The sequence below is a fragment of the Moschus berezovskii genome, chromosome X, assembly GCF_049115385.1.
Source record: "Moschus berezovskii isolate FMDL1 chromosome X, NW_MosBer_1.0, whole genome shotgun sequence".
Classification (NCBI taxonomy): domain Eukaryota; kingdom Metazoa; phylum Chordata; class Mammalia; order Artiodactyla; family Moschidae; genus Moschus; species Moschus berezovskii.
The window spans coordinates 146,453,170-146,479,250 of record NC_142488.1 but is presented as its reverse complement, the minus strand read 5'-3'; the positions used below and the strand labels follow the sequence as shown (position 1 = coordinate 146,479,250).

At 60.8% G+C, this 26,081-nt stretch overlaps 1 protein-coding gene across 2 annotated transcripts; it reads right to left on the bottom strand.

Annotated features, from left to right (window-relative positions):
• Positions 1-811: 811 nt before the first annotated feature.
• Positions 812-24,153, bottom strand: L1CAM (L1 cell adhesion molecule). 2 transcript variants are annotated; one of them, XM_055393549.2, is made up of 27 exons: positions 24,039-24,153; positions 14,800-14,991; positions 11,535-11,640; positions 11,151-11,353; positions 10,051-10,173; positions 9,761-9,931; positions 9,227-9,338; positions 8,913-9,097; positions 8,637-8,768; positions 8,389-8,532; positions 7,699-7,810; positions 7,403-7,569; positions 7,132-7,288; positions 6,793-6,917; positions 6,551-6,661; positions 6,212-6,409; positions 5,958-6,028; positions 5,598-5,820; positions 4,902-5,017; positions 4,499-4,700; positions 4,278-4,400; positions 4,009-4,182; positions 3,804-3,923; positions 3,542-3,697; positions 2,908-3,042; positions 2,649-2,721; positions 812-2,140 (listed from the first exon to the last, which is right to left on the bottom strand). In XM_055393549.2, the coding sequence occupies exons 2-27, from the start codon at positions 14,873-14,875 to the stop codon at positions 1,909-1,911; spliced, it is 3,747 nt and encodes a 1,248-aa protein (XP_055249524.1). In that variant the 5' UTR covers positions 14,876-14,991; positions 24,039-24,153; the 3' UTR covers positions 812-1,908. The 2 variants fall into 2 exon arrangements, with proteins under 2 accessions (XP_055249524.1, XP_055249525.1); XM_055393550.2 differs by having other exon boundaries at positions 14,800-14,933; positions 24,039-24,137.
• Between the last annotated feature and the right edge of the window lie 1,928 nt (positions 24,154-26,081).

Here is a 26,081-nt window from a genome sequence, read left to right as displayed (position 1 = left end):
CCCACCTAGGTGCAAAGGCGTCTGGGAAATGCATTTTCAGCTGAGTGAAGACACTCTATTGTTATGTAAGAACAAGAAGACATGTTTTGGGGCCAAGAAACAGATGCTGTTTTAGGTGGAGATTTAAGAGGGGATGATTAGGGTAGACAATTTTGAGGGGTGATCCATCAATAGGAGCAGAATAGCAGGGCAAGAGCTTAAGAAGTGTGTGGTGTTACTAGCTGGTATTTTTAGGGATAAAAGGTGGTTACTGCATGTTTGCCCCCAGAACTAATCAACAGGAGCCAAAAATGAGAGATGCAGAAAAGACAAGGAAGATACAGCAGGAGAACAATCCTTGATGAGTCACAGTGGAGTGGGACCTGGTACCTGGGTGGAGAGGGTGACCTCGGATTTCAGCTCACCTCACTGAGGGTTCCGGGCTGGGGCTGGAGTGGAGGGGACAGATTTGATGATGAGAACGGGGGCAAAGATGCCTTCTACTGGTGTTTTGTAGTGACTCAGCTAAAGAGGACAGCCACCAAGACCTCCACTGAGTATGGGAGTCAGGCAAACCGACGCAGATCCACAGGACTGGCTGGCCGTCTGTCCCAGCAGGTCCACTTGAGGTTTCTGCCATTCATTTGAGGGGGGTTTTACTGCCTGAGAGGGCCAGGCAGCCCAGGGCGCTCTACCCCCAGGAGCCTGAAGCTGCAGAAACAAGGTGCCCAACCATGGTGAGAGCCCAGATCGCCCCTGGAAGGCCAGCTGGGTAAGGGGAACAGGCCAGGTGGAACTGCAGTGTGGGACCCGGTGCTGCGTAAAATGACAAGAGTCCCTCTTTGTTTCCAGGTTTTTATTTGCCTTTTATAATTCTGATATTTATGTACATATATATATATACTTTTGTTTTTTGTAAAGGGCTCATTGACAGACCAAGCAAAGGCATTCGGGGCGATGGTGGCTGCTGGGAGAACTGATCTTTCCTTTTTTTTGTCTGTTTTTCTTTTTTCCCGGGATGGGATCATCAAAGCTAATTGCTAGAAAACCTAGAAACCACCTAGAGACTCAGACATCTGCCTACACACTAGTGGCATATGGGGAAAGGGCAAGGGCACAAACTTGCAAAGTTGTGGTGTATTTACATTTCCAAGGGGGCGCTGGGGGGGATCACTGAGCAAGGGGCTGAACAAGTTCAGACTGGGGTTGGGGGGGTGGGTTGCTAAGGGGTCCTGGGGCTGGGGGAGGAGGTGGGCCTGGGCAGGGACAGCGGAGCCCACTTGGATGTTGTCTGGTGGGCACCAAAGGCAGCGTGTGTCTGGAACTCCTGAAAGCCAGCTGCAGGGTGGGGTGGGCTGAGTTGACAAAGGCAGTGGTGGGGGGGACTCTGGTCTGTTCAGATGGCCCCCTCCATACCTGTGACCAGCTTGTTCAGTTCCCATCCCAGTTGGAGCAGAGATGGCCGAGAAGATGGGGCAGACGGCGGGGATACCGACTTCGGTCCCCTGTCCCAGTCCGACTGGCCAACAAGTGGCTGGGGCTGGAGGTGCCAACCCTCATCCTCGGGAGACCCCCTCCACAGCCGTGCCTGTCTCCTCGCCCCGACCATAGCCTCGCCCTGCCCAAAGGCCAGCGAGGCAGCACCTGAAGGCTCCTGGCATGTGAGTGGCCCCCGAGCTGGAGTGAAAAAGCAGTGTGTGCCCAAGAAGCGGAGCAGCTGGGTTTTGGCAATCAAGTGGGGACCGGGGAGTCAGAAGGGGGCATTGAGGCAGCGAGATCCCCTCCTCAGCCCCCCAACTCACTGGAGAGAAGGATGGGCCTCAGTCCCAGGGTCAGGGACCCAGCACAGGCCTTGGGCTGGGCCATCATGGTGACCTCTGACAGCCCCGCGGCCTGGCCCTGGGCGGTACTCTGCCTGGCCGGACCCTGCTACTCCAGGGTCCCGGCGGGGTTGACAGGGGATGCGGCCCCGGAGCTGTCATTGCCCCCTGCCACCTCCTTCTCCTTCTTGCCGCTGTACTGGCCGATGAAGGAGCCATCCTCATTGAACTGGACGTCCACGCTGCCTCCATAGTCAGCCAGGCTGTCATCACTGCCCAGGGGCTTGATGTCTCCATTGAGTGATGGCTGGCTGCTACCAAAGGCCTTCTCCTCGTTGTCACTGCAAGGGGAGGGCGAGGACTGTGGGAGGTGGCCCGACAGTACCCAGCAGGAGCGGGCAGCCGCTGGCCTGAGACAGGAGGCCTTGGTTCGCCCCACTTCCGTGTGTTCTGAGCATACTGGGGACAAGGCCCTCACTCCGGACACGTGCAGCTTACATGCCTGCACCCTGGGGGTGTGGGGGTTCCCGTCTCCAGACAGGCTGAGGAGGGGTGCCCATCCAGCCCGTCCCCGGAGACAGGGACAGGGAGGCTTGGGAACTGAGTGTCAGCATTGTTGGCTGGTCCCTGAACCAGGGAACTGTAGGATCAGGAGGCATGGGGAGTGCACAGGCCTGGCACAAAACACCCACAGGAAGGTCCCTGCCCCCAACACGTGACAGCCCAGGCTTACCTCTCCAGGGACCTGCCGTCACCCCCGCAGCACAAAAGAGAGACAGAGAGATGCAATCATACAGGCAAAGCGTGCAGCTGGGCGGACCAGGGTCATGGGCTCCACTCCCAGCTCACCTGTATTCGCCGAAGGTTTCGTCCTTCATGGGCCGGGCCTCCGAGTCCACCTGGGTGTCCTCCTTGTCCTTCACTGCAGACACAGAGCAGGCCCAGCTGCTCACCCCGCCCCATCACCCAGCCTGGCCCCGGGCACATGGGCCCAGTCCTTCACACAGCCGACAGTTCCCCTCGGGCTACCTGCCCACCACCCGCAGCATGCCCATGCTGTCCTGCCTGGGCTCAGGGACCGAGGAGGGGAGCCACAGCCAGGATGTACCCGAGTACTTGCCACCCTTGCTGCGCTTAATGAAGCACAGGATGAGTAAGACGAGAAGCAGGACAACGATGGCGCTGACGAAGCCGATGAACCAGCCCTCGGTGGCAAAGCCAGCGGGAGGCAGCCTCACTCGGCCTGGGGAGGGGAGAGGAGGCAGTAGACTGAGGCCAAGGCCAGGGTTGAATGTGGGGGACCCCCAGAGCCACTACAGTCGCAGGACTCGAGCCCACCCTGTCAGTCCCTGGCCTTGGGCAAGGACCTCCCTCTAGGCCTCTGGCTCCGCCCCCTGCCAACCCCCAACCCTGCCAATCCCCCACGCCAGGGACCCCCCCCCACGCCAGGGACTGCACAGGAGCAGCTGAGGACGTCTGAGGACTTCAGACAGCCCGGGGGAGGGGTGAGCTGATGGGGGAAGGGAAAGTTGGGGGGCCTTCTGGGGGAACAGGGAGGAAGACCTTTGGTAGAAATGGCTTCCCTGGCAACAGGACCAGTGGAGGATATGAAAGAAAAAGGGCTCTTTTCAGGGACCCGGTCTTTTCTCCACTACAGGCCTAGGGGCACAGAGGTTCTGGCGGGGCCGTGGGCAGCCCAGGGATGGAGGGAAGCTGACTAGGCCTGCCCACGGCCCCCGCACCGGTGCCGTTGGTCTTCACTGCCATCTGGTGAAGGAGCACCTGCTCCTTGAGCAGCTGGATCTCATAGTCAGTGTCAGGCTGCAGGTCCCACTGCGTGTAGGAGCTCTGGTTGTAGCTGACGTACTGCGGTGGGAGACGAGTCACCAGCTTCTCGTCTGTAGGGGGCGAGGGCAATCCAACTGAGCAGGGAGGGCCTGGCAGCATCCTGGGTCCATGCCAGCCCCAGCCCCTCTGGGCCCTGAACCCCCTTTTGAGGCTCACCCCCCAGGGCTTTGAACCAGATCTGGAACCCGAAGTTGCACTGGCCCTCTTTGGGGACCCAGGAGACCACGCTGTAATTCTCGCCAGCCATGGCTGAGATGTTGCCAAAGTCCGGCGTCCCTGGCAATGGAGAGAAGGGTCATGGGACCTGGAGGCCACCCCCTGGCCCGCCCTCGCTGCCTACTCGGAGCCCCCTCCAGCTCACCGGACAAGGCCATGGTGCCTCCTTCCCGCACAATCGCTTCCCCCGGGCCCTCCCTCGTGGTGGCCTGCAGCTGGAATCGGTACCGCAGGCGGGGGCTGAGGTTGGTCAGGTTGTGTGTCCGCAGCTCAGGGTCCGGGAGGTCAAAGGACAACTGCTCCTTGCTCCCATCGTTCACTGCAAGGACAGGTGAGTGGTGGGCTTCGGCCCCCAGTGCGGCCCACTCTCCGGCTCCCCCCTCCACCCCACAGCCAGGTCCACGACACACGTACGAGGTTGGTAGGAGAGCACGTAGCCTGTGAGCACGCCGTTATGGCTGAGCGGAGGCTGCCAGTGCAGCAGCAGGCTGGTGTCCGACTGGCACTCCAGGTGCAACGCCTCGGGGTGTCCGGGCACTGTGGGGCACAGAGACCAGTGGCAAGTCCTCGCCCCCATCACCCCAGGTGGGAAGGGATGGGGGCCATGGAGGCAGGGTGCAGGTAACAGAGCTCACCTCCCTCGGGGGTATTGAAGGTCACCCCACTGGCGGGCCCCAGTCCCCTCCCGTTAAAGGCCTGAACCTCCACCCGGTAAGAGCTGTAGGGCCGCAGGCCTCCCAGGATGGCGCTGGTGGCATTGGCTGGCACCACCACGTGGCCTTTGTGGACGTGCCTCTTGCTGTGCTTCCTCTGACTGCCTTCCCACCAGTATGTCACCTGCAGGTGGACAGGAGACCCCGGAAGGACAGAAAGGGTCTGGCAGTGACCCGGGTTGGGGTGGGGTGGGGGGCACATATTCCCCACAGCCCTCCCAAGAGAGCAGCTGGCAGAAACTCAGCCCCAGTCCTGTCACTCCTGGTTGCCCCACCCACCCATCACCCCACGGATCTCCCCAGCCCCCATGTGATGGACTCTTACATTGTATCCCCGGAGGTGGCCCTTGACCTGGGCTGGGTCCACAGACTGCCACCTGACCAGCACAGTGCTCGAATTAAGGGCCTTGACGGGTTCCAGCAGAGGGCTTGCCTGGGGGTCTGCAAAGGGCCGGTGACACGGATGAGGCCAGCCCAGGACTCTGCCCACCCAGAGCGGGAAGATGGATTTGGATGTGAAGTGACGGGTGGACAGTTTAATGAGCAAGGGCATTCGCATGGTCTCAGGGTCTCTCCGTGAAGAGAGAAAAAATAGTAACTACATGACGGAGGAACTAGAAAAGATCTTGACTGCATAATCAAACTGAACATTTGGTCATGTTCTAGATTTGAGGCAAGGGAAGAAGCAGGATAAGTGGACGCCATGCGGGAGATCCTGACTTGGACCATGGACTGCAGGAAAGACAGTCCTGGGCCCCACATTGCGGGTATCGGCTGCCATCAAAACAGACAGTTAAGTTATAGATGCCAACTTTAAGGATGGTCAGTGTCTTTCTGGATTTGCAAGACAGCTCTTTGGTTACGTAAGCAAATAGCCTAATTCTTAGGGAATGCACTATATTAAGAGGCAGGAGCTGGCACCGGGCTGGATCCCTGAGTAGGGGGTGGAGAGTGGGCCAGGGAGGCACATGCGGGCTCCATCCCACCCCCTGGGTATGGGCGGGGCCAGCCTGATACTCACAGTCCTCCCCAGTGTAGCCGATGGTGATCTGGGGCTCAGGGCCCTTGCCCTGGCTGTTGACGGCCTGGACTTTGATCTCATACGGCACAAAGGTAGACGTATTGGACACCACCAGGAAGGGGTCACTGACGATCTGTTCCTGCCAGGCCCCCTGCATTTTCTGGGGGCGCCACTGCACTCGATACTGAACCTGGGGGGCATTCCAGTCCATCCACCGCAGCGGCTGGAGGGGGAGAGCAGAAAAGAAGCTGGGTAGTCAAGGTCCCTGGTCCTTAGGACAGCAGTATTTTTTTGGGGGGGGCAGCAAACCCCTGAGTCTTGATCTGAGGTCCAGGGGTGAGCTTGGCCCAGGGCCCTCACCTTCCAAGTGATGACCATGTTGTTGGTCTCATTTCCTTCCCCCTTCACGTCCACGGGGTTCTTCTCCGGGGCTGCAAAGTAATGTGGACACATCAACGCTGTGGGCGCCCACCAAAGCCACGAAGGCCAAAGACCCAGGAAGAAATGACCTGTTGTGACCCTGGATGTCAGGAGGCAACCGCCACCCCAGGGGAACCCCTGGCAGCAAGGGAGCTTGGGTACCGTCCCTTTTCCTGACTTTCCCTGGTGCTCACCTGCCTCTGGCGTGACCACAGTCTCAGAGGCTGGGCTGGGCTCCCCAGGGCCGTATTTGTTGATGGCAGTGACTCGAAAGGTATAGTGAACATAAGGCGACAGCTTGAGGGTGGTGGAGGTCTGGTTCCCGGGCACCTTGCCCAGGCTGTACCACTTCTCGGGCGCCATCTCCTTGTCCTCAAATTCAATGTCATACTCTGCCAAGAAGTGAACCGGCGGTGGAGTCATTGGTGGCTGGCGAGTGGGGGAAGGGGGCATGCAAAGTCTGGCTCTCCCAGAGGAAGGGACAGGGAGCCAGGAGGGAGGGCGAATGGAACGCCATGCTGCTGTCTTCTTACTCTCAATGGGGGCGTTGTGGTCATCAGCCGGGCTCCAAGACAGGCGCACCTGGCTTTGCTTCAGCAGGTGGCGATCAGACAGCTCCAGCTGGGGCACGGGTCCGGGGCTCCCTGGGGGCCACAGGAGCTGGATCTCGGGCCCACTGATGACCCAACCGGCCCGCGCCCCCTGCGACAGATGCCTGGGCTCTTGCATCTCCCTTGCCTCTGTGCCATGAGGCGGATACCCTCTGGGGACTCACCCACCACCAGCAGCTCTGCCCGGCTTTCCACCACGTCCAGCTTGGTGGTGGCCACGCAGCTGTAGTTGCCCTGGTCGCTGTAGTCCAGGCTGTGGATGACCAGGCGCCCATCTTCTATGAAGTACCTGGCGGGGGGTGGGGGGTGGGTGTCCTTCAGCCCCCTGGGGACCTGCATTTCCCTGCCCCCCCGCATGCCACTCCTCCCTCCTCCCTCTCCTGCCAGGTCCTCCCGCTCAACAGCAGGTCATGCCCCGCCCCCACGGATGAGGCCAGGAGGTCTGGGCATCTTGCTTCCCCCCCTGGCCCTCCACCAAGCCCAGGTTGGGCCTGGGCCCGCACTTGTCACTGTCCCCCAGCTCCTGCAGGTCGAGAGCATCCCTGCGCCAGGTGGTGCTGTGCTGCAGGGAGGGATCAAAGGAGGCCTGGCACGTGAACGCCACTCGGGAGCCTCTCTTCTCAATTGCGCTGCGGGGCCCCTGCAAGATCCGAGTGGCATCTGGGGATGAGGACAAGAAGGGGAAGGTCACTCCAGGGTCCCCCAGAGACCCTGACCCTCCGTCGGGGAGGGGCTGCTGGCAACAATCAGCAGCAACAGGGAGGGGCATCGGACCTTTGACCTGCAGGTTAGCCACAATGGTCATGTTGCTTTGGTCATTGGCAGCCTGGCAGAAGTAGTGCCCAGTATCATTGGCCTGGAGGTCTCGGATGCCCAGGGTCCCGTTGGTGTAGGGGAAGAAGCGCTCGTCCTGCAGCACTGTCTTTCCTTCCCTGTCCAGCCTGGGACAAGCAAGGCAGGCCGCGCTCAGACCCCAGTGGGCTGGGACCCCTGGCCCTCCCTGGTTGCCTGGGCTGGAAGATGGCTTCCAGGTGCGCCCCACCCCCCACCGCCAGGGTCAGGGCACGCACCACTGGACACTGGGCACAGGGGCTCCGAAGGCCTTGCACAGAAGGTAGGCGGTGCTGCCCTGGACTGCCATGTATGTCTCATTGTCTGGGGTCAGGATCTTGGCCGGCAACTCTGAGCAAGGAGCAGTCATAGGAGATAGGGCCAAACTCACGGCCGGGTGAGTGCCCACATGCAGTCAGCAGGCAGATGCAGGGATCACCAGGGCAGTTTCTCCCAGGAGAGCTGGCAGCCTCTGGAAGCTGACAGTGACTCCACCAGGCCCCCATGAGCCCTGCCCATCTTGCTTCCCTGCAGCCCCTGCCAGGCTGAGCCTCTCTCAGCCTCTTGTCTGTCTCCCACGTCCTATCAATTATGTGAGGCTCCCTCCCACCCACCAACAGCCTGCCTCTTCCTGAAAGCTCTCTGGGTCTCCCCAAGCCCAACTTCCCTGAGGCTTGAGGACAGAAGCATCCTGGCCAGGGTGAGCCTCTGCTCGGGGACCATGCTCGGAGGCTGCTTTTTCATCTGGAAATACCAGCAAGATCCTGCCCCACTGTTGGCAGGATGGGCAGGAGACGTGGGGAAGGCTCCAGACAGGAGCAGGGCAGCCATGGCACACAGACCAGCTGGTGGCTGAGTCGGCCTGTTGGCCTTGCCCAAGGCAGGACTGCAGGGACGGTGGCTGACAAGGCAAGGTGGCTGACACTCACCCACAACATAGATGTAGGCATTGGCCAGCAGGAGCCCGTGGCGGTTGCGGGCCTCACACTGGGTCACCATAGTGTCACTGGGCTGCAGGTTGCTCAGGACCAGGGCTCCATGGTGGATCCGGTACTTCTGGTCCTTGCCCAGCTCTAAGCAGACGGCAGGTGGGCCATGGGCCCAGGGCGGGGCGGTGAGTCACTATCCCCAGGGCCCCCCAGCCTTGCTCCCTCTCCCTGCTCAAAGTCCTGCTTACCCTCCACAGGGATCCCATTGATTCTCCAGGTGACCTCTGGTTGGGGCCTGCCTTGCACTTGACAGTCCAGGCGGGCAGTCTCCCCTGGCCCGTACAGATGGCTCTGGGGCTTGTGTAGCCAGTATGGCGCAGCTGCCAGGAAGGGGAGAACTGATCTGAGCTCACAGCAGGCAGCCAGCTCTCGGGCTGGCCCTGACTCTGCCCACCCCCACCCCCATCCCCTGTGACCATGGGCATAGCATTCTGGCTGCCTGAATGCCCGCAGTGGCACCATACCCTCCACGGTGATGTAGTAGGCGTGGCGGTCGCTGCCCAGTGAGTTCTCAGCCAGGCAGCGGTACTCGCCGTCATCCTCCTCACCCACATTCAGCAACTGCAGCGTCTTGTTGTGGTTCTGGTAGGTGACCCGGTCGGCTGGCATGGGGCCGCCTGGGCGCAGCCACTTGATGGTGGGTGTGGGGCTGCCAGGGGCCACCACACACAGAGGCCAAGGGAGACAGCAGAGGGGAGAGAGGACCGAGCCATTCAGCCCGGCCCCACAGCAGAGGCTCCACCCCCTGCCCCGCCCCCCCCAGGGGACCCAGACTCACAAGCCCTCGGCGATGCACTCCAAGACCAAGGGCTGCCCCTGCAGGGCCACCAGGTGGCTGCTGGAATTGGTGGGGAAGAGCAGGCGTGGTTTTCTGTCCATCATGCTGTTGGCTGTGAGGAGACAGGGTGGGCAGCATGGTGCACTCTTCCCTCCGCCGACTAGGTTCCCAGGCTGGGTGACTCTGGACACCCCAGAGAGCCCTCCGAGCCTCAGTTTTGTCTTTTTTTCTTTTTTAGTTCTACCAGTTTATTGCTACCAACCCATCTCCCTCCACCCTCATGCACATATGCTCAGTCATATAACCCCATAGACTGCAGCCCACCAGGATCATCTGTCTATGGACTTTTCCAGGCCAGAATACTGGAGTGGGTTGCCATTTCCTTCTCCTCATCTTCTTAAAGAGAGGGCCCCATCTCTGCCCTCACCACCCGGGGAAGGTGTGTGGGCCACGCTGTCTTTGAAGAAGACCGATGGGATGCGCCATGAGGGTAGGAGAAGAGTAGGGCAGTGTATCAGAGCCTTTGGGACTCACTGGCTTTGACCCGGAGGTCAATGGGCTCCTTTTGAATGATGGTTCGGGTGCCAGGGAAGTGGGCGTGGCAGATGTAGTCTGAGTGGTTGTCCGAGGTGAGCACGTTGGCAAAGTAGAGGTTGCCATTCTGGCCCATGGTCACCCGCTCATCCTGTTTGATGTGCAAGATCTCTGTGGGTGGGGGGCGGGAAGGAAGGAGGCAGAGGTCAGAGGTCAGGAGCCCTCCCTGTGGAACATACACCCACTGATCCGTCCCCTGCCCCTGGCGGCAGCCCCTCATGGGCACCCACTGCTGTTCATCCAGTAGATCCGGAGCGGCTCTGCACTGGGGGGCGGGTGGCAAGGGAGAATCACCGACTCCCCTTCCTCGACCTCAACAGGTTTCACTGTCTCCTTTGGCCACTTGGGGGTACCTGGAAGGGACAGACAGGCTGGCCCCGTGGATTCTCCAGGATCTTCCTGGTGAAGGCAGGGCAGGGGGAGAGGAGGAGGGCTACCCGAGGGCACAGGTTGGCGAGCCAGGACATGACAGAGGCAGAGACTCGATCCTCTCTGGGCTCAAGGCCGAGACCAGTGCAGTGTGCAGATGAGAGGATGGGCCGGAGGCCAGATGGCCATGAAGGGTTAACTCTCTACAACTCTCAGCTCCCACCAGGAGGAAGGGATGAGGGCGGGTGGGGGAAGGCTGAGGTGCAGTGATGGGGGGAGGGGAGCCGTGGTGGGATGCTGGAGTCACAGCCCCTTCCATCATACTGACACAGAAACCATGGCAACGGTTCCCAAGGTAACTGGAGGGGCAGAGGAGAGGAGACGAGTACAAGCTCAGGAGGCGGAAAACTCACGGAGGAGGATGGAATGCTAGGGGGGAAAACCCCAGGGAGAGGGCAACACAGATAAAGACAGAGGCAGACAGCGGTAAGAAGGGAAGCCAGAGAGGTCAGGTGAGAGGTGCACAGCAGAGGGGAGAGGAGACACAGTGATAGAGGGGACATGGAAGGAGATGACCGGAGGGCGGCAGAGAGCAGACGGCAACTCAGGGATGGATGGGGAAGAAGCCAAAGCCCAGGCTCAGATAGGCTCAGTCCTGCCCTCATTCAGTCAACTAGCCTTCCCAGGGCACCCCCCAGGCAGCAAGCCCCAAGGCCAAGAAGGGCAAAGCACAGAAGAGAGGGAAGGGGGGATGGAGCTGACCAGAAAGAGTGGCGAAAGAACAGGGCGAGGAGGGAAGAGGTGGCTGTGGGCCAGCAGGATGCCCGGTCTCTTGGCACTCTTAACAACCAGTTGACAGAGCTCGGCTCTCAAGTTGGAACCTCACACGAGCTCGGCAGATCGGTTTTGGGGACCCACTCATGTGTCCCAGACCCTCCCCGGTCCCTGCAGCGCCGCGCACCCTCGGCCATGAGCTGGATCTCGTGGGACATGGCGGTGCCCAGCTTGTTGCTGGCAAAGCAGCGATAGGTGCCCTGGAAGCTCTGGGCGAAGTTGCTGCTGTTGCCCGTGATGCTGAAGGAGCCAGAATGGGGCACCTGGTTCACGGTCATGCCCAGTTCCTCTCTGGGTTTGAAGAGGACGCCATCCCGAGTCCAGCGAAACCTGCAGGGCAGAAAAAGGCTCAGAGGAGGCCTGAAGCCTGGAAGCCAGGCAAGGGGCTGGGCCAGGGTGACGACCCTGGCTGGCGAGGGATGCCCAGGAGGGGGAAGGCCCCAGGGACCACGAGGGCTGGAGGGTCAAGTTAGTGGTCAGCCCCAGGGCTTAGAGGGTGATGGTCACTCACTGCACTTCGGGTTTGCCGCTGGCCTCACACTTGAGGCTGACGTCATCTGTGGGGAAGACGACCACACGCCGGGGAGACTGCTCCGTGATGATGGGGGGTTCCATCACTGGGGCGGGAGGGGGGACATATGTGGTGAGCACTTCAGCCCTCACCCTTGTCCCGTTGGGACGGACGCCAGGTCTGGAGCCTGACAGGCCTCATGACCATGGGGTTGTGGGGCGGTTGAGCCCAAAGCAGCTGGGCAAAGATGGAAGGGACCAGAACAGAGAGAAGATGGCACCAAAAGTCACAAAGAAACCAGAAGAGAGAGAAGAAGACAAACAGAAAGACAAAGCATGTGAAAGAAAGAAAAGAGAGATGGGGAAGCCAAAGACAGAGGCACCAACCAGGGCAAAGCCCTTACAGGGAGAGAGGAGGACCAGAGGGAAAGGTGGACCACCAGAGACAGGTGAAGAGCCAGGGAGGAAACCCACCTGCTGGAGATAGAACAAAGCTGCCCCCCCCAGCCTGGTGCCGCAGAACCCAGGAACCAGCAAAGACTGCAGCCCACATGAGGCACAAGGCATACAGGGCCTCCTGGGAAACATTTCCACCCTCCCCCCAACTTACCGTGGTGTCCTTCATCTGAGAGATCCATGCAGCAAGGGAGAGAATGAGAGCAAGGCTGACAAGTCACCCCATGGCTTGGGCAGAAAGAAGTACAGACAACCCTGGGGGAGGGGGAGGCTGGGACAGGGTGTAAGAAGGGGACACACACCATGCTACAGCTATGGCAGGTCAAGACCTCCAGGACACAGCCTGGTAACCAGTCCTGGGGTGGGGCAATGGCCAGGGCCAGTAGGCCGCAGCTCTAGCGGGCAGGGAGAAAGAAATTGGTGACTTTAACAAAGACTGCGCTGTGGCCAGATCCTTGCCTCCTCCCAGCAGGGCCTGCAGAACTGACCCCCCGCCCTCCACCCAGGATGCCTCAGAAGCCAGAGAGGCAGACAGCCCGCCTACAGCAGCCAGGGCACACTCCCCTGCTCTAGCTCATATCCCTCCTAATCCAATTAGCACAGCTCAGTGTTTTCAATTACCCGGGCCCAGCCTTCAGAGTCCGGCAGCCCCTCCCTTTCAAATCCTCCCCAAGGCCCTGCTGAATCTGAGTTTCCAGAGCCTGCCGGCCCAGCGCTAGGCCTCTATTTCTCCCCTTCCTTCCTCCCAGTCTGCCGCCAAGCTCCCTGGAGCTGAGGCCAGGGCTTCTGCCCCCAGTGCCATCAGGCTTCAGCAGAGCACTGGCCGGGGTGGCTGACAGCAGTGGGCTGCCTCTGAAAGCTTTTGTTTCTATGGAAGACCTCAGGGTAGGGGCCCCCAGGAGAGAGGACAGGGCTCCCTGGGGACACTACAGAGAGGGTTCTGCACTGGGGAGGGGCCAGTGAAGGCAGCTCAAGAGGTAGAGACAGTGAGAGGGACCACAGGATGGGGCAAGAGGGGAAGGAGACAAAGGGGCCTGGAGCGGCCGGGGAGGGAGAGAGCTGGAGGAGAGCTTCCAATCAGGAGGCACCAGGCTACTCGCCATGTTGTATCAGGGTCAATAACAAGTGCCAGCCGGTGCCCAGGGCCCCCTTAGACCTGCCGTGGGTCTCCGACGCCCCTCCGCACACAGGCGTAGCAGGGCAAGGCCTGAAAGCCGCTGGGGAGAGATGAAGGAGGAGGCGGACGAGCACATGTGTGGGAATCTGTGAAAGTATGAGTCTGGGCACATGTGGGCACGCCCCAGGCAGTGCTGCAGTGATGCGAACATTCGCCTGTGTGCCTCTACACAGATGTGTCTTGTCAGAGTACCTCAGAAGGTTGTGAGTGCCTGCCTGCGTTTACTGTATGACTCTGTGTGGCCTACCCGCTCCTGTATTCATACGGATAGCTGTGTTCCTTTGAATCTCAACCTCTCACTTGTGTGTGCCTGTGTGCCACCGTGTGTCCTTTTGGGGGGGGTCTCTGTGCCTGGCTGGATACAGGTGGCTGGTCCGTATGCCTCTGCAGCTAGGGTAGGGTTTTGGGTGTGACTGCACGGAGCTCCATGTGTATATCTAGGGAGACAGCCCCAACCTTTCTTCCCATCAGACACTCCCCACTTCCTGCAAACCCTCGGGGCCCCTCAATGTCAGGGGCCAGTCATGGTCACCTCCTTCAGCCCCTGACCCATTCCTAGCTTGGAAAGTCTCCCCCAGCCTCAGCACACAGCTCATCTCTCAGTGATGCTGGCCTCCAACAGGTGCAGGCTCAGAGACAACAGTGGAAAGGTGAGGGGGGAAGGGACTGGAGCGAACAAGGAGCAGATTTAAGATACACAAATGCTACCATGTCAACTGTCCCCCACACAAGCCCCAAAGCCGCTTACAGCAGTGTGTTTATATCTCCTACTCACACTCAGGAGAAAACAGCATCACAGTAACATACGGTCCACACACAGACAGGTATTCACAGGACCGTATGACTCACTAGTAGAATCCAATGTCAACAGTCAAATACCTACAGAGCTTCACAAATGTGACCAGTAAGTAGCAGTTAGAGTGACTCACAAACTTACCTACACAGGACATGGAAATCACACTCGGGAATATCCCCACTTAGTCAATGTATCACACCACACACATCTAAAAATATCTCCAGACAAATTACAGTCTGTCCAGTTCAAAAGCATACACAAATACGCGTGTTCAGCCAGAGCCCTGTAGCCACCCTCCCCAGGAACCCCCCTCGAAGGGATTACTCCAACAGCCCCACCCTCAACCCCCCACTAAGTAACTACACATTACATTTTAAGGATCCAGAAGGCTGCTGAATCTTCGCAAGGGGTCTTTTCCTGTCTCAATTCACGGAAAGGGGTCCCAAGGGCCCCAGATAGGATTACCCAAGTCAGAAGCCGGAGCGAGTCTTGGTCTAGCTAGCTGAGGACATTCTCGCTCTTGCCCCATCCTTGGCGGGGTGGGGCCGGCACTGAGACCCGAGGGGGCGGGTCAGGCGCCAGGCCCGCTGTCCGTGGTGCTGAAACAGCACCCGCCCTCCCGCGCCTCTGGTCCCTGTCCGTGGTACTGAGACAGCGAGTCTTCCACCCTGTCCCTTCCAGGGGGGATCCAAAGTTCGGGTACCTCTTGCACACTCTGGGCTCCCAGGAAGGGAAGGGCGCGGGTTTTGGAACCCAGAGAAGATGAGGAAGCAGAAAATAAAGAAAAGCCCAGCACGGCGGGGAAGGGAGGCGCCGCTGCGCCCTCCAATTACTCACATTCCTCGGGGATCTGGATGAGCACGCAAGGGCTGCAGAGGAGGAGAGGCCACAAGTACCGCAGCGCCACGGCCATCTTCCCGGCGGCGCCGGCGGCTCGGCGCGGCAAAAGCCGCCGGGCTCGGCTCAAGCTCCTGCCGGAGGGAAGGGTGGCTGGTGGGTGGCTGCGGGAGAGAGCCGGGGGTGGGGGCACTGCGAGAGGGGAGGAGGGGAAGGGCAAGGTAAGGGAGGAGAGAGAACGGACGGATGTTAGTGACTAACATCTGGGCGAGCCTGGGCTCCTGGCCCCGCCCCCGGCCCCGCCCCCTCCACTCTTCCCTCCCCCCACCCCCCCTTTTGTAGGAGAAAATCTGGAAGAGACCAGCAGAAGCTGGGCCTCCAGTTCGCCTTTCATTCCCTTCCTACTGGCCGTGCCTCCTCCAGCAGCTGCCTCTCCAGCACCACCAACTTGTTGCCCCATCCGCTCCCCTGGTCATGCCACAGGCTGCTCTGTGCCCGTCCTCCCGATGTGTGACTCAAGGGCCCATAAGCAGGTGCCTGTGGGCATGAGTGTGGATGTGGGTGTGCAGTCGCTGTGTGGCTGTGTGCATACACACAGGAGGGAGGACATGTCCCTCTTCTTTGGAACCGGGAGCCACTCATGAGTGAGTGTGTGTATGACTGTGGGCACAGAGAAGTATGGGTGTGTGCTCCTGCGCATCTGTGTCTCTGGGGGATGACTCCTGTCTGTTATCTCTGTGCGCACACACAGCATGTATGCACACATGTGTAGAGAAGAACCCTTGTCACAGTCTCATTGCTGGGGGTTTCAGAACCAACTGATCCCTGGGTGCTGTTCAGGCCTAAAAACCTGGTGGGGGACAGGGAGACTTGGGAAGTGGGAACAGGGCAAGAAGGGAAGGGAACCAAGAAGGCTGCATTTCATTGAACAGGTTGAAGAAAAAAGAAGAAAGAAGGGGAAAGGAAGCCTGCCCTCAAGAAGTGGCAGGAGGGAGTCAAGGAGGAAAGCACCTCTCAGCTGTCCCTCGGGCTCCTAGGAGGTCAACAGAGGCAACTGTGGCTTCCCCCTTTCCCGATGCTCTAAGCCAGGCTCAGAGCAGGGCTCAGGGAATGCTTTGGGACAGCATTTCTTACATCTAGAGTGTCTGGCAGGCCCACCTTCTGGATTTTTTTTTCTGAGTCTTCAGGGCTCAACTGATAGATGTGTCCACCCCAAGCCCAAGTCTTCCAGCTATATGCACAGGCCACCTCTGTACACAAAAAGCCCCGGTGACCGAGGGCCCAGTGGAGGGTGCTTCTCTGCCAACAATGAGAAGAGACACTCCCAAGAAGACAGAGAGTTGTGAACCCGGAACATAAAGAGGTGTGAGAAAGAGACAATAGTAAAAGTGACCAAGAGATTGGGGGCTGGAGCCTGGATGTCATGCCTGAGCTCACCAAGTCCATCCCAGGCAAACTCCCTCCCAGCCAGGACCTAATCAAAATGGGAACCTCATCGAGAAGGCCGGAGCAGTGGGTGGGGAGGCCTGGAATGCCATGCCAAAACATCCAGACTCAGTCAATCAGGAGGCAGCCAGAAGCCACAGCTTGGTTTTGTGGAAGGTGACCCAAGAAGCATGGTGAATTCAGCAGACTGCCCCAGGACCCGGCAGGCAAAATGGACAGTAGCGAATAGCTGCCAACCTAGAGCTCTCAGACTCCCAGACCCAAAGCTGGAGGGGGAGGCGGGGAAAGAAGCACCCGGGTGGGCCAACATGGACAGGCTGATGGCCGAGAGAGTGACCAGGAGAGTAAAGAAGTGGCAACGGTCACTTCCCGAGGGCAAGAGCAAGCTGAGTCCCAGAAAGGAGGAGGTCCACCAAGTCAACGCAAGCTGGGTGGGCCTCACGTGACCTTAGCCTCAGCTTCAAGGCCTGTAGGAAGCCGTAGGAGACTCGGATCAGAGGTCAGGTGATCAAACAGCCGCCTTGGGAGCTCTGAGTGCTCTGGTCTTCACAGAGGGAAGGGAGGGAGACAAGCAAGAATCTCCAAGGCCGTCCTTCTGGCCTATAAGGCTGGAGCACTCCCTTTTGCTGGAATGAGGATGGCTGCTTGTCCCCAGAATGGGGTTTGGCATGTGTATCCTAGTGTATATGCAGGGGATACAGGATAGCCCCAATCCTCGTGGGCTCCACTCACTGCCCCATCCTGACACCCCACAGTCTCACATTCAACTTCTTTTAGTCTCCTGATCTTTGCCACCCAGCTCACCACCTTCCCAGGCCCTCGGAGCCCAGACAGGAGCCAGAAGGTGGGGAGGCCCCTGACAGCTGCGGCTGGGTCTCTGATCTCTCCCCATTCCTCAGGCAATTACAGAGCAAGCAGCTCAGGTTGTCAGCACAGCAGGCCCCCCACCCCCCATCAGCACCTCCAGGGGCAAAGGAGGCGGGGGAGTGTTCTACAAGCTGGTGTACAGATGGAGCCAAGGCCACGTCTGCAAAGGTGGGGGGGGAGGGCTGCTGGGAGGGAAGGCTGGGGAAGACTGAAGGGTGACAGACAGGGTGAGAAAGAGGCAGGTGGGAACAGGAGAGACAGAGCAGGAGGGCTGGGGTGGGGGGTGCGGGGCAGGGAATGGGAGACAAAGACAGATGCTGGACCACCACAGTAACCCGTGTGGAGAAACCCAGAAACAGAGACCTGGGCAGCGGGTAAAGGGAGAGGAGAAGGGTGAGGAGCACAAACGACGAGACAAAAAGCAAAAAGCAACTGATGAGAAATGGCCAAAAGAGCAAGATGAGTGAGGGGTGCGTATGTGCATGCGCGCTCGAGTGCGTGTGTGAGTGTGTGCAAGCCCAGGGGCACCTCTTCCGCATCCTTGTAGACAGGGGTGTGCCAGGCAAGTGCCAGGGAGGAGAGGAGATGGACCCGAATCACAGGAATGGGGCTTCTTAGGCTTGGAGGTCAGACTGGACGGTGGAGAGACCAACAGAAGGCAGAGACAAACAAAGCCTGCAACAACAGATACAGAGCGGCAGGGCCTTGGCCACTTGTGGCCGTAGGATTGGAGGCGGTTACAGACGAAATAAGCCGCTGCTGGCAGACCCTTAGGAAGCAGGTGGGGAGTCCCACAAGGGAGGAGGGACAAGCACTCAGAGGACCGCCCTCCAAGATTTCTGCTGGCATGCAGCGATCTGCCCCCAGGCAGAGGGGGTGCCCATGCATCCATGGGCCAGCTCAACAGTGAGTGCCCGCACGCTGGGGGAGGAGGGACCAGGGTGGGCTGAGTACCCCTCCTCCCTGAGGCCTCCTGTAAACTCAAGAGGGGGGGGTAGGCAGGGAGGGAGAAAGGGCGTGGCAGGTTCCGAGCTGCAAGAGCCAGCAGGGAGTACCTCAGTGAGACCCTGGAGGAGCCCCACCCTGGCCACACCCCGAATCCTCAGGCCAGTCCTCTCCTCTGGCCTCCATCCTCTAAATGGGGACAGGGCGGGGCAGCGGGGGGGGAGCACACTTGGGAGGTCGTGAAGCCAGGCTGAGATCTGGGAGGGCTGCATTTCTCCTTGCACACACCCTGGGAACCTCCTGGCTGGCCTCTTCCCGGCCCCTTCCCATCAGACAGAAATGCCCCTGCCACAGGAAGGTGCCCCTGCTGGTCTGTTCTGAGCAGGGGGCAGGGCTGGGGGCTCAGCCTGGGTATATAAGATAGTCCAGAGTGGCAGTGCCAGGGCCATGATCTGATAGGCCTGAAGGGGCGCTTGGGGGCACCTACACCTGGGCTGTCTGCTCAGCAGGGCTGGTGGGGAATCTTCCAGGCTATCGGTGGGTATACAAATGGGGTGAGGTGGGTGTCACCTCCACACCAGGCACTGTGTTTCTTTAAGGCTCCTCCTCGCCCTCCCCACCAGGCTGTGGCTGGCGGGTTTCCATGGAGATGGGAGCCAGCTCCCTCCACTGGCAAAGATGGAGGAAGAAGGGAGGAAAGCTTGCCGCAGCCTAATGGGTAATTTAGATACTACAGAAAAGAGGCTCCTGGGTGGGAGCCCCCACAGGTACCGAGGCGGGGGTGGGGGTGGGGGGGCGGCCGGAAGTCTTAGAGGAAGCTGCTAAGTCCTTGGTGCTCCCAGCCTCACCCCACCCTCAGGGAGAGCACCAGCCCCTTCAAGGCTGTGGTCTCCAAGGCAACGCCAGCTCACCTGTAATGGACCATTCTCCTTACAGGGTAAGGAAGGAATGGGGCAGAGGTTAACTCTTTGTGGGAGAGAGGGGAGAGCGGACAGTCTCCACTGAGAAAGGAAGAGGGGGGGAATCTCCCCAATGGCAGTCGGACATTCCCCCCTTTTCTATTTTATTAACTGAACGTGGCCAGCACATCCCACACGTCAGGGACACTTCTAAATACCCTTACATGCATCACTCATTGAATCCTGAAAATGACCCTGGGGGAGCAGTACTATCATTATCTCCATTGTATACACTGAGGAAACTGAGGCTCAGAGAACTGGAGCACCATGCTCACCAGGCAGGGGGTTCTAGATGGCATGGAGGTCCCCAAAGCCGCCAAAGACAACTCCGGGGGGAGGGGTCAGCTCGCCTCTGGGCATCTCAGGCATCCTTGTGTGTGCACCTGCCTGCGTTCGCAGAGGGTCAGGGGCCTGGACAGGGATGCGCTCCAAGCCAGCCTGCCCCCTGGAGAAGGGCCTATTTGCTAGGCAGATGGCAGGCAAATGCGGGCAACCGGGAGGGAACTCTTGGGAGCGGGCCACGCGGAAGTAGAAGGTGACCCACATCCCATCTCGGCACAGAGCAGAAACCACCCTACCCCTCACCCCCTCCCCGGCCCCCCCGAGGACTCTGCACAAAAGAAGGCAGACGGCTCTTGGTTTCTGGCTTCTCTCTCCCTGGCCATGCAGAACCTTGGGATGCTCTGATCCCTTTCTATAAACCAAAGGCTCCAGGGACCCCCTCACAAAGACCTGGCTACCTAGAGGGCCCCTCTCACCAGATACAGCTTAGGGGCGGCATGAACTCCCTTCCTGGGCAGCTGGGAGGTTCCCAGGGAGTGAGACCAGTTGGGAAAACTGATGCCCACGGCCTAAAAATGGGGCCCTCTCATCCCCTCTAAGCCTTCCCTCTGGGTCTGGAAAGTGGGCTCAGAATAAGATCGCAAGCCCCCATCCTGAGAAATGAACCTGGCACCAGAGCGGGCTGGGGGCTTCAGGGACTGGGCAAGAGGGGGCAACATATATCTGCTCCACGACCCCAGAGGAGAGAAGGTGGCAGGCCCTGTGGGAGAGGAAGGGTGCCCGGCCAATGGGAGAGGCAGGAGGGGCCCGGCCCAAGGCCCACCCCGAGCTGCGCAGCCCCACTGGCCCCGGGACACCTGGCCCAAGCAAGAAGGGGCCTCCTGGAAACAGCTCAGACACAGCCAGGCCCCTCTGGTTGCCTCGGGGCTCCCTGTTCCAAAGGGTTAAAGGGCAGAGGGGGCACCGGAAGCCTGGAGATGGACAATGGAGGCTCTGTTGTCCCCTGGGCCTCAGCATTCCTAAGGCATGAATGCAGGCAGCCAGAGGAGGGGCCAGAGGGCAACCCCCTCCACCAGCAGGAAGCCCCTGCAGCATAGAGGGAAACACACACACACACACACGCACACACACACACATACACATACATGGCCTCCGAAGCTGCCACCAGCATCAGCCCCGCCCCTTCCTAACACAGGATCCACACGGGCACAGGACAATCTGTGTGCACATGCTCTCCCAAGCACACGCACACACACACATGATTGCACACGTGCAATGAGATGGCTAATGCCCACGCATGCAAACAGGAATATGGGGAAGCCGCGCGCACACACACACACACCCACCCAAAGCTGCCCGGTGCAAACCTCCAGACCAGCCACCTGGCTCTGAACACTTCTGAGGGAAGCCTGGCTCCTGGGACACACCAGAAGGGCAGGAAGGGCCAGGCCTAGGATACCGCAGCCCTCCTGCTCCTCTCAACCCGAGGTCGTTCCGGTTGGCCCTGCTAGGTTGAGGGCCAGAGGCTGGCAGGGGCTGCCCCGTGGTAGGGGAGAGGCCGGGTCTGTGACCCCCTCCCCCAGCTCTGTGACCTGGGGAGAACACGGCGGGGTTTGGGGGTGTAGGCCCAGGCCTCGGGTGGGGGGCACTGGACAAAGAAAAGCTTCTGGAAAGACCAGCAGTCCATCCAGACCCTCCCCCTGCAGAGGAACTCACCACCCTCCCGGCCCCTCCCGCTCGCAGACCACAGCCTCTAGGAAGCCACAAAGATCCTGTTGATGTCTGGGGAGAAGGTGGGCCGGCCTTTGCTGACTGCCCCCAGTCTTTGGCTGGTGGCCACCAGGCACCCCCCCACCCCTGCCCCAGCCACCCTGCAGGTCAGACAAAGCTCCATGGGAGGCCAGGGCCCAACCCAGTGGACGCAGGCTGGGAGGTGGTCATGCTGAGATGGGAGACAGACAAAAGGGGAAATGGGGAGACAAGGGACAAGGGTGTCTGGGGACTGAAGAGATGGGGACAGTGGCATGCCCCCCCCCACAGCGAAGGGGCAGGAAGCGAGCAGAGGGAGGAGGAAGCTGACAGGTGGGGGGCGAGAGTATAAAGAGGCAGCTGAGAGCAGGGTAGGGGGGGAGCATCCAGGTCAGAGCTAGCAGGAGGGAGAAAGACTTGGGGGGGGCTAAGGCCCCACCCAGAGACCTCAACCCAGCCATCCCAATTAGGGGAGGAGGGACAGGGCCAAGCCAGTGCCCACCTGGGACCCTAGAGTGGGGGTTCAGATCCTCTCTCTCCCTCACGGTCCACATCCCAGGGTGGGGCACAGCCCTGGGGGGGCAGCACTCTGGATGGCCATTGATGCCATGTGGGGGGGCCTGGTGGAAGAGGGAAGTGGGCCCCGTTATTCCATTCTCCCCGAGAATAGGCCCCTGCTCAACCGAGGGCACCCCCTGGGAAGCTGCTCCCACCCACTCCTGTTTCACCCCCAAGAAGGGATTGGAGAAAGGCTTCCATCGCACCTTCGCCCCAGCTCGCCAGGCCAGGCACAGCAAGACCACTTGCCCCTTGGACAGAAAGAGTGCCCAAGGAGACATTCTGTCCATTGAGAGGGGCACCAGGGAGGGTCTGCCTTGAAAGGGACCTTGCAGATGAAGGGGTCCACACCCCATGTGACAGCCAAGAATGCCGCGATTCAGAGGGGAAAGGGCAGAGGGGCCTGCGTTGCTGGGCCATGGAATGGCGGGTGTGGCACAGAGGCGCCTCCCCAGCTGGCCTCACCCAAGTGCGTGCCATGGAAGCTACCCACCCCGGCACAGGAAGAGGCTGATGGGGGCACACAGCCTGGGCACGTCTGCCCACTGGAGTAGGCCCGGGACAAGGCCCTGCCTCAATTCTTGCCTCCCCTTACCCTGCGGGGAGTCACAAAGGAAAACAGAAAACCCATCTGGAGACAAAGAAGGTGCGGGTCCAGTGTGTCCCTGGCTTTTCCATGGGCAGCCCTGAGCCTGGTCCAGGCAGGCACCCGGCAGGGCATGCTGCCCCGTGAATGAATGTGCGCCCCGTGGGCCCCGGAGCTCCTGAGCTGGGAGGAGCTCCCGACTGCCCAGTGCCAGGGGGCTGGGTGCTGGGGGAGGAGCCTTTTGGGAGTGGTTTGTGGCCAAGCAGGGAGACTGAGGCTGGGGTGTGCTGAGTGGGGGTCTCTCTGTGATCAGATCCCCAAAGACCCCTAATTTCTTTTGTTCTTTTTTTGGTATATTTCAAGCCTAGCACAATAAAATGTATTACTTTGGGGATCACACACACACATGAAGAGAAAGAGACACACACACGAAAAGAAAGGATGGAGCAAAGACAAATGTTGGGCAGAGGGTGTTGCAGCCTCAGCATTGATAGGGACTTGCCATGTGGCCATAGATTAGCCAAGAGCCCCCCATGAGAGCTAAGGAGCCCGTGGGTGCACCTGTGGGTATTGCATGGAGGCCCTGTGACTGGCCAGGACAGGCTAAGCCCGATCACCTGCAGCAAGGCATTGGTCAGAGGCGAGAGGCCCCCCACCCCACCCCAGCCACCCCACAGGGGACCAGGAAGGTGGAACCTGGAGGCACTTCATGGGAGGGAAGGGTGACTGGCTTATTCACCCTCAGGGCCACGTGAGTCAGCAGAGATGGCACCGAGTTGCCCAGAAGCCCCTGCTCTCTGGGTGGAGTTAACTGGAAGTAGGGCACCTCCTTGGAAGGGGGTGTCAGGCCCCCCACTTCTTGGAGGGGACCGGATGGCCCTGGGCCTGCCAACCAAGAGTCTCCCAAAATTTACCCTAGGAAGGGGCAAGAGGAATTGCCATCTCCTCCCATAACCAGACAGCCAGAAGGAAGACGGCCATGGGCGCAAGCCCTGCAGTGGGCAGGGCCGAGTCATGACCAGAACAACGCGGCCCCCCTTTCCTGCACCCCCCTACCTGATGGGCTCCAGTCTACATTCATGTGCCCAGCGGCACCCTAATGGGTGCCCAGGCCCACCTCACTCTGGGTTCCCTGTTTGGGTCCCGAGAGCCCACAGCTTCTGCAGGCTCCAGGGTGGGAGATTCTGGTCCTGGCACAAGGTGGGAGGGGAACCCTGGGGAGGCCAGGTTGGGGTTTAGAAAGCAAGAGAACAAAGCCCCCCTCTCCTACCTTGGGGCGGAGAGCCGGGCAGCGCCCAGCCCAGTTCCCTCCTCTGCCCCCCCACTGCAGGGGCAGCCGAGTCCAACCTGCACCCCCAAGCACATGGGGCAGCTGAATGTTCCACCAAACAGGATCCTGAACGGGAGAAGGGGGCAGCCACGCCCAGGGCCACACCCCACGGCGGCTGATGGGGACGCGTGAGTGGGGGTCCCTGGGTCCCACCCCTCTCGCCTTCTCACCCACGCGCGCACGCCTGGCGAGACGTGCCAACTTCGGCCCCCCATCGGCCCGCACCGACCCTGCCCGACTGCCCCCGGAGAGTAGGCACTGGGGGCGCCGCCCAGGTAATCTTCACCTGTCGGGGATGCTCCTTCCCCGCGCCGCTGCGCTCCGCGGGGCCCGGAGCCGAGCGCCCGGCCTGGGTGGGGCTCTGGCCGCTCCGCCGGTGGTCGCGGGCTGGTCCGCGTGGGGCTCCCCGCTCTCGCCCACCCGCCCACCCCTCCCACCTCCCCGGACAGGGCTGGGACAGGAGGTTCGGGGCGCTGCCCGCGCGGCCCGTGCGCGAGGGCTGGCCTGGCCGCCTTACCTGCGCTGCGGCCGCCGCTCGGGCTGCCCGCCCAGCCTCCGCACGCGCCGGCTTCGGACTCGCCGCCCGAGCGAGACTGCGCTGCTGCTGCTGCGGCGGCGGCCGCGGCGGCGCGGGGCGGGGCGGGGCGGGCGCGCGCGGGGCGGGCGGGGGAAGTGGGGGCGGGGGCAGTGAGATCACCTCCCCGCCGCCTGCCCCGCCCCGTCGCGCCCCTTGTCCCGGCGGGACCCGACGACCCAGGCCGGCGCGGGCCGGGGAACCCCTGTGACTCCCCTCCGGAGCTCAGTGGCATCCCGGCCGCCAGGTCCTACCGGACCCGCGCGGGTAGCCCTGGAGTCCCTGGCCCGGCGGCGCCCCGCAGCCGGGCATCCGCTCCGCAGTGGAGGCCCCGGGCAGGAGTCTCGAGGCTGGGGTGCCCACCGGGGCGTGGTGCCGGGCGGCGGAGAGAGGAATCGGGGGGCGGGGGAGGAGAAACAGATGCCCCCCGGGACTCCAGCCGGCCTTCGAGGGCGCTGGCGAGCGGCGGGCACCCACGCGCCAAGCGGGCTCGGTCGCGCCCTGGCCGGGGGGGGGTGTTTGGACGGCTCCCCGCCCCCCACCTCCGGCAGGATTCCCGAGTTTCTCAGCTCTTCCTGGAACCACTCCTAGGAGCTCTGTCCGCTCGGTGGATCTCAGCCCGCCAGGGAGGCACAGCCGGGCGCGCGCTCCTGAGCAGCGCAGAGCCTGGGGAAGGGAAGTGCGCGGAGGTGGCTGAGACGGACCCCCTTCGAGCTGCCATCACCCATCCCCAGAACTACCCCCCACGCCCCCCACCCCCCCCACCCCCGCTCTCTGCCCCTTTTCCTGGCGTCTGATTTCTTTGTCCTGGGGAATGGCCTCATCCCGACCTCTCCCGGTGGCCCAGCCCTCCCCTTCTCTGGAAGGCCCCCAGGGACCATCCCCTCCCCAGCGCTCCCCACCAGGGCTGGCGGCCGTGACCTCCGAGGCCACCAGGAGGGCAGAGCTATTCCGGAGCCAGCCGAGCCCAGCCGCAGGGCAAGGAAGGCCTAGGGCCCAGATGGCAGATTGCGGCCCTGGTGGCCATGGTATTTTTATGGGCATGCCTGTGGCCCAGTGAAGCATACTCAGGCCCTCAGCCTCCTAAGACCCTCTGAGTTGTGCAAGGGGCCCCCGTGGGAGGGAGCTTGGATTAACCATCCCATTTCACAATCCCTGGAAGGGGAGGCTTCAAGTGGTCCCACATGCCCCCAGGGAAGGAAGGTCTGGATGCAAGGTTGCCAGGCGTCTTCAGGATCTTGAGTGAAGCAGGGGGCTGGGGCAGGGAGAACCAAGGGAGACGGGGGCAGGGTGTGTCCCAGGGCGGCCAGTGGCCTCCCCACCCTTCGATTCCAACAGACCCGGGGCAGGAGAGCTGGCTGGGCCTTTGTGCCACCCGTCTGGCCCCTTCAGGAGCTGTAAGGAGGCTGGGGCTGGCGGGGGCACCAGACCGGTAGGCTGGGAGCTGGGCGTGGAGGAAGCTGGGCAGAGGGCAGGCATGGGCGCCCAAGAGGGGGTATTTTCCATGAGGCACTGAGCTGCGGTTGGCTTCCTGCCGGCTCTGATCTGACCTCTGATAGGCCTGGACTGTGCCTTCACTCAGCACCCTCCCCCAACAAGTTCCCAAATTCTTCGGCCAGCTTCAATTTCCACAAGTTCCATGCTGATCCCTGGGATGAGAATGACCACATTGAAGTAAGAAGGGGATAGAGCCATTTCGTGTGCTCTTGCTAAGCCCAGAGTCATGGGCTCAGTCTCCATTTCTCATACTGTATTCATTACTATTATTCCACTGCATCCCATTTACTGACCATTGCCTTGGACCTGCCACTGTTCTCAGCACATGTCGAGTCTTGGCACATTTACTTTTCACACCAACCAGTGAGGTCAACCATGAACCACATCAACTAACTCAAGGAACGTGTCCAGGAAGCAAGGCTGGGAAGAGTGTCTTTGTCTCTTTAGTTCATTGTGTCCACAAGTTACCCCCTCTCCAAGAGTGGGGCC

Coding starts and splice junctions, on each gene's coding strand:
- L1CAM (XM_055393549.2), bottom strand. CDS start 14,875: ATGGCCGTGGCGCTGCGGTACTTGTGGCCTCTCCTCCTCTGCAGCCCT. Junction 10,174..11,150: donor GATCCAGCTCATGGCCGAGG/GTGCGCGGCGCT, acceptor TGTCCCTTCCAG/GTACCCCCAAGTGGCCAAAG. Junction 8,769..8,912: donor CTACTACATCACCGTGGAGG/GTATGGTGCCAC, acceptor CCTTCCTGGCAG/CTGCGCCATACTGGCTACAC.